The 7,554-nt window shown below is 39.4% G+C and overlaps 1 protein-coding gene across 6 annotated transcripts in view; it reads right to left on the bottom strand.

The window, feature by feature from the left end:
• NRF1 (nuclear respiratory factor 1) overlaps positions 1-7,554 on the bottom strand; it is a 137,130-nt gene that overhangs the window by 57,168 nt on the left and 72,408 nt on the right. For all 6 annotated transcript variants that reach the window (XM_035021092.1, XM_035021093.1, XM_035021091.1 and 3 more), the window contains one exon: positions 7,132-7,272. In XM_035021092.1, coding sequence (XP_034876983.1) covers positions 7,132-7,272 — 141 coding nt within the window. The remainder of the gene's footprint in view (positions 1-7,131; positions 7,273-7,554) is intronic.

The following is a 7,554-nucleotide window of genomic DNA, read 5'->3' as shown; positions in this document are numbered from 1 at the left end:
CTTTATTATGTTGAGGTATGGTAAATGCAGTATGTTGAACGTTTTATCATGAACAGATGTTGTATTACGTCAAATACTTTTTATGTATCTCATGAGATAATCATATGGTTTTTAACCTTCCTCTTGTTAATATGATATATCACATTGATTTATTTGTGAATATTGAACCACTCTTGCATTCTTGGAATAAGTCCCATTTGATCATGGTGAAAGATCTTTTTCTTAAATGTACTGTTGAATTCAGTTTGCTAATATTTTGTTGAGGATTTTTACACCTATGTGCATCAGCGATATTGGCCTACAGTTTTCTTTTTTGTAGTGTCTTTTTCTGGTTTTGATATCACGGTAATGCTGGCCTCACAGAATGAATTTGAAAATTTCTCTTCCTTCTTTATTTTTTGGAATAGTTTGAGAACAGATATCAACTCTTCTTTAAATATTTGGTAGAATACACCTGTGAAGACATCTGGTCCTAGACTTCTGTTTGTTGGGAGTTTTTTGTTTTTTGTTTTATTTGTTATTATTTTTTTAAAGTGTGTTTGTTTGTTTGTTTATGTAATCTCCACATCCAACGTGGGGCTTGAACTCAGGACCCCGAGGGTAAGAGTCACATACTCTTCTGACTGAGCCAGCCAAGTGCCAGGTGCCCCGGAAGTTTTCTGTTTTTGTTTTTTGTTTTTTTACAATTCAGTTTCATTACTAGTAACTGGTCTGTTCAGATTTTCTATTTCTTGCTGATTCAATTTTTGGAAGAGTATATGTTTCTAGGAACTTACCATTTTTTTTAGGTTGTCCAATTTACTGGCACATAATTTTTCACAATATGCTCTTATAATCCTTTATATATCTTTTTTTTTTTAAAGATTTTATTTATTTGACAGAGAGATAGCAAGAGCAGAACACAAGCAGGGGGAGTGGGAAAGAGAGAAGCAGGCTTCCCACGGAACAGGGAGCCCGATGTGGGGCTCGATCCCCGGACCCTGGGATCATGACCTGAGCCAAAGGCAGACGCTTAACGACTGAGCCACCCAGGAGCCCCAATTTTTTATATTTCTATGGTGTCAGTTGTTACTTCTCTTAATTTCTGATTTTATCCCTTTATCATTATGTAGTGCTTTCTTTGTCTCAAAAAGGACTGAATTTTAACCAATAATCCTGGACTGGTCTTTCCAGAGATGTTTCTTCTATGACTATAATCTTTGCCTGGATCTCTTCTAAGACAAATTCCAAGAAGATTTACAACTTCCCAAGAACAAGAGAATCCTACTGGACTCAAGTGTGGTAAAGAGCAGAACTGATTTCCCACCAGCAAAATCATAATCATTGCTTAAAGACTCTTCAAGCAATGATGTAATTCCTAAATTCAAAGTGTAGTCTGGTAATTAGTAGCACCACTGGCATCACCTGGGATCTTGCTACAAGGGAGATTCTCAGGTTCCACTCAAGACCAACTGATTCACAGTCTGAATTTAAATGACAAGACTCTCAGGTAATTCTTAGGTACACTGAAGTTTGAGAAGCACAATTTAGCCCATTCTCTGGTTTCTGGTCTGAAGTATCCTATAAAATTTTGCTAACCTGGCTTTCAAAATCTCTGAAAAAGATGATTTCATTAACTCTGGGGTTGCAGAATCTACACTAAATTAATGATTTCTTCTGCTAAGCCTTATCTCAACTTCCTTCAACTCATAGCCAGGAGGCAGGCAGATATGGGATAAGTTCTAGCCACTATTCTTTTTTTTTTGAAAGATTTTATTTATTTATTTGACAGAGAGAGACACAGCGATCAAAGAAACACAAGCAGGGGGAGTGGGAGAGGGAGAAGCAGGCTTCCTGTGGAGCAGGGAGCCTGATGCGGGGCTCGATCCCAGGATCCCAGGATCCCAGGATTATGACCTGAGCCGAAGGCAGACACTTAATGACTGAGCCACCCAGGTGTGCCTCTAGTCACTATTCTTAAAGGTGCCTAGAAATGCAAGTTTTCATTTTAGCACTAAAAATATTAGAGCTATGTATTTTTTCACACACACACACACACACACACAAGACTTCATCAGGATCAAGATATATTTATAATAGTTTCTGTTTTTAAGTAAATGTTTATGTAAACATTCTATTTACTAACATAGTATTATACCTGTACCAAAACCAAAAATTAATAAGAAACAACAAAAACCAAAACTACAGAGCTGTTTCCTAAAAGAATCAGAGCATTTAGTTCACATAGAACTTAAGATATTCTATCACACGTAATTTCAATTTGTGTAGGTGACAACTGTGATAGTTGTTAGAGCAAGTCAAGAAATTCCTTTAAAACAGTAAATGTTAGGCGCCTGGGTGGCTCAGTCGTTGGGCGTCTGCCTTTGGCTCAGATCATGATCCCGGGGTCCTGGGATCGAGCCCCGCATTGCTCTCCCTGCTCAGCAGGAAGCCTGCTTCTCCCTCTCCCACTTGCCCTGCTTGTGTTCCCTCTCTCGCTGTGTCTTTCTCTCTGTCAAATAAGTAAATAACATCTTAAAAAAAATAAAAATAAAACAGTAAATGTTTAGTGTAGATTAGCTGAAATACTCAACCTGAGTGATGATCACAACATAGTTTTACAGAAAGAGAGAGAGAGAGGGAGAGAGAGAAAGCACTGGCAATATGGACTCGACCCTTTAATTCCATTTCTGTTTATCACTAACTTGCTTCATAAATTGCTTCCTCTCTTTATGTCTCAATTTTTCAATATATTGTCACCTGTACTGTCCCACTTCATTGCTGAGCCAAATAAAAATTCCAGGTTCACTAACTTTCTGTAAGTGAAAAACGAGTGAGAAATGGTATGTTCAGGTTACTCAAAAGTTAATATAGGTAATATAAACAGTATTGATAATTGGTAAAACTATCTTTGGGTGATGCCTTCATTTTCAAAGCGCTTTCCCATATAACCTCATTTTTTCTTCCTCTGACTCCATAAAGTAGGAGGGCATATATTATTCTCATTTTCAGAAGATGAAACTGGGAACCAAGGCTATATGTGGTAGGATTGGGACTAGAGACTAGACCTTCCAACTCTAAAAAACCAGGCTAATTCTCAAATTTGTAAAGAATTAAAATAATGGAACACATAACATTGAACAATATCAAATATAATTTACTCTTTGGATGACTGAGAACTCATTTTAGGATAGCATATAGAATTATGTTTGTGAGTTAGGATCATCCATAGAAACATTAGTCATCTCTGTTGCATTCAGTGCAGATAAGGCGATTAATAGAGCTGTCTGGTTAACCCAAATCCAACTCTGTTACAGTGTACTTTTGGAATTTTATCACTTCAAGGAAGTCATGAATTACCCATTTGGTCTGAATTCTAGAATTGGTGTCCAATTAAATTTACTTGGTCCTTTATGGCTACTGATCATGTATGAGCTCTGCTTCCTTGACTATGAAAGAGGAATTATATATATACTCTGGAGGGCAAGGATTAAATGAGATACCCCTGTGAATAACTTAGTAGTGTGCCTTCCAAAACATAGTAGCTATAAAAGAGAAAAATAAGAGAAAGAAAAAGTTGTTGACATCTTCACCCAAACATAAAGTTCAACAAACTTGTACTTAAAAAAATTCTAGTTTAATATAAATATGAATATATTTTTTGTGTTTCTATGGTTATAAAAGTAATTCGTGTTTATTAGACAAATACAATGAAAATCACCCATAATACCACCATGCATAGATAATCGCTGTCAATATTTTGGTTTTACAGTAAATAGATTTACATCTCTCTGAAGTTTTACACACACGCAACAGAGGCAAGTTTTGTGTGCATGTTTTAAACAAATGAAATTGATTAACTCAATTATGTATTCCCTGAAAAAAAAATCTAGCCCTCTCCCAAAGAAACAAAATATAAAGCATTAAACAAAGTACTAAATAAAGCACTAGAATTAGAGTACATAAGAAATATTATTTTACAAACAGTTAAAAACTACTGGAACTCTATCCCATTGCAATACAGAACAAGTCGGCATTTTTGGTGTCTAATATTTCACTGAATAGTAAATTTCTGGTCTCTTTTGGGAGCTGCTCATCTCATGTAAATTCTAAACATCACTACTATAATTTATTCAAGCACTTTGTTCCCAGATTTTCCTATTATAAACAGTGCCATGAACATATATCTTTGCTCACCTGGTAGGCATGACATACACATGTTAAATTTTGATATGCACTGCCACCCTGCTTTCTGGAAAGATCATGCCACTGCACATTTCTATTGACAGGGTGTTAAAATGCTTGTATTCCCATTCCCTCTCCTACCTAGGTTTAGTCTGAAATAACACCCTGCTTTTACTATCATTAATAATGAAAGGTTTTGGGATCAATTAGGAAAAAAAGGTAACTGGCTCACATTAATAACAAGGATCTGAGGAAAACAATTGAGGAAAAAAAAGATCCGGGGTAGAAAACCCAGGATCCAAATACTCAGAAATTCCCATTTAATTAGGACCTGGGTTTTTCATCACCCTACTCACTCCTCCTCACCATGTGTTTTATTTGTTACGTATTACTTTTTGGTCATGATCTGTGGTGAGAAGGGAAAGGAGGGAAGGTAGGACGATAAAGAAAATGCATGCCCCCAACAAAGTACCTCTGAGTCTGATCCCTGACTTGAGTATCAGCTTCCCTTGGATCCATCACTACACAAGGCTCTCCCAAGTGTATGTTTCACAAGAATAGGAAACAGCACAGTTACAAATGTTTTACCTCCAACATGAAAATTAAACTGTTCGCTATGACTTCTGAGGCCATAAGCCAAGTTTCATAACATGAAACTTGTCCATGATGATTTGATATAATCAAAACCTCGGATTATTTCAACCTAACACACCAAATGTGACAAAGAAGGAAAAAATGCCCATCACAGGAGAGGGCATAATGCCTCACATGCCTAACACAGTATTCTTAATCAGAAGCTTAGTTAGCTTTATAGATACCTTATATCTGAGGTACAGAGAAGATTCTTCACATCAATCAGGTAAAAAAAATTTTTTTCACCTTATGTTTTCTTTAATTAGTCAGAATGGTCTTAAGAACAGAATAATAGGTATGAAGTGACAGGAAAAAAGTATAGATAATGCTTTCCTTTTCGAGCCATTATTTAGATAGTCTTTAAATATTCACAGAAAGATCTCTGAATCCAACAAGCAAACGATCACAATGTAGCTTTATAAAATATTGTATGGCTTTAGACCAAACTATAGGTTCAGACTCAGCAGGAAAAAAAGGGCCACCTCCTGAGGAGCAGCGTCAATGTCTACAGCCTGTGAACATGTACTTGGAAGACTTCCGATGCAGGTAACTACCATGCTGAATTTGTTTTACTCTGACTCTTAGGTCATCTATTGAACAGATACTATTATTTAGAATTCAGAGGTTATTTGGGTGCCGGGAACTGTAGTAGATGGCAGTAAAGAATAGAAACCAAATCCCTGCTCTCAAATTCCAGCTAGAGAGATCCCAGGTAAGTATAAATGTTAATGAATAAGATAATTTCAGGTAGTAATCAGTGTTTCCAAGACAGTAAAATAGGAGATGTGTTAGGCAGTGACTTGGTGGCAAGGAGAAGCTCCATTAGATGGGATAATCAAGAAAGGCTTGTCTCAGGAGGTGACGTCTGAGCTAGATTTCGATTAGGATAAGGTTACGCATGTAATGATCTGGGAGAACAACGTTTCAGGCAGAGGAAATAGCCAACGCGAAAGAATGGGCTTGGAGTGTTGGACGAAAAGAGGGCCAGGGTGGCCAGAGCACAGTGACTGAGGGGGAGACTGAAGAATGGAACTGGAAGAGGTTGGATTCTCGGATTTTACAGGGCTTCAGAGGCCATGGCAGAGTCTGAATTTGATTCTAGGAATAGTGGAAAGCCATTAAAGGGCTTAAATAAGGCGGTGATATGAGTGGATTTGTTTTGGAAAAAACCTCTAGTGGTTCCGTGAAGTATGGACTACAGCAGGGCAAGAGTAGCAAGAAGGAGAGCAATAGAATCGATCAAATGAAATAGTCTCTATGTGAGAGATACTGGGCTTGGGCGAGGGTGGTGACAGGAACTGAGGAGAATGGTCAGATTCAGGGCACATCTCAGAGCTGAACTGAGACGACGCGGAGTGAGGGCGAAACAGGGAAACAAAGCGTTGCTCCTATGCCAGCACTTAAGCGACCAGACGGACAGTGGGGCTGGTGGAGCACTCAGAGTGAGTGCTGTAAGCTGGGCTGTAAACAGGATATAGAAGGGACATAAAGCCCACGGGCCAGATGAGACCACTTGGAAAGAAACTAAAGATACAGACATGCCAATACTGGTCACTGAGAACAGGAGAAAGAGCCAGCGGAAGAGTGGAGAAGGAGCACCGTGAGGTGGGAGGACATTCGGAGAGTGTGGGGTCAGACACAGAGAGCAGGAAGTGTTTTAAAGGAAGGAATAATCAACTGTGTCAAATGCTGTTGGAAGACTGAATAAGATAAGGAAAGAAAATGCACAACTGGATTTAGCAAGAGAAGAGTACATTAATAAAGAAATAAGGTAGGAAAATATGTTATAAAAAGGGCACTTGATCTTGATCAAGCTAGCACTTTCAAAGCTGAGACGGACCACCTCAGCAAAATTCCTGAGGATTTCCCTCATCAAAGCAAGAGGAGAGAAGCAATGACTCAGAAGGGTGTCCTTCTGAGTTTTCCATTCTTATTCCCTAGAAAGGGTAACCTTCCTTGGTGACAGTATGGTGGTATTCAGAATTTACATGGAAAGAGGAGCAACTTAGCCCAAAAGACTAACAGTTTACTTGCCCTGCTTGATGGTGACTGATCAAAGTCCAAACAGTCACCTGTCCAAGCAAACCAATTCTGAGCTACAAGTTTATCTAACCCAACGGCCCAAGTGAAAGGAAAGAACTGCCAACCAAGGAGGAGAGCATTCTTCTGACACTACATTCTCTTCCCCAAGGCTGCTACCGCCTTGCTGTCAGAACCCAGCCTGTATCTCTCTCCGCTGGTATCACCGAGCACAGAACTGAGAAGTGTGATCCGAGGCCTGCCCACACCCGGGCCACTTGTCTTTCTGTCTCCTCCTCACTTCCCGCCCCTTACCTGGGTCATTTTGTCCACAGAGACTGGAATTCCATCGATGGTGAGAGGTGGCAGCTCGGAGTTAACCTCCTGTGGCGCAGGGGCGTGTTCTGCCAGGGCAGACTCCAGGTCTTCCAGGATCATGCTCTTGTACTTACGCACCTGCAGGGAATTAAGGGCAGCAGTAAACAAGATGCCCAACAAGCAGGGAGAGTTGGTGCCAAGCAACCGGAGAGGGGGTGGGGCTGCCTCCCTCAGCCACAGCACAGGCTTAAGAGCAAACACTTCTACAACTAGCAGATAAAAATACCCGCTGGCCCCAAAGATATCACACTGTACAGAATTAAAGTGAAAAGATGATGAAATTGCAGGTAATAACAGCAGAAAGGAGCCAGGGGGAAGTTCTACAGAAATACTGCTTCTTGCTTAAAATCACGTTTTCCC

The sequence above is a fragment of the Mirounga leonina genome, unplaced genomic scaffold (assembly GCF_011800145.1).
Source record: "Mirounga leonina isolate KUSES-001 unplaced genomic scaffold, KU_Mleo_1.0 Mir_174, whole genome shotgun sequence".
NCBI classification, from domain to species: domain Eukaryota; kingdom Metazoa; phylum Chordata; class Mammalia; order Carnivora; family Phocidae; genus Mirounga; species Mirounga leonina.
This window is presented reverse-complemented; position numbering and strand designations above follow the sequence as displayed.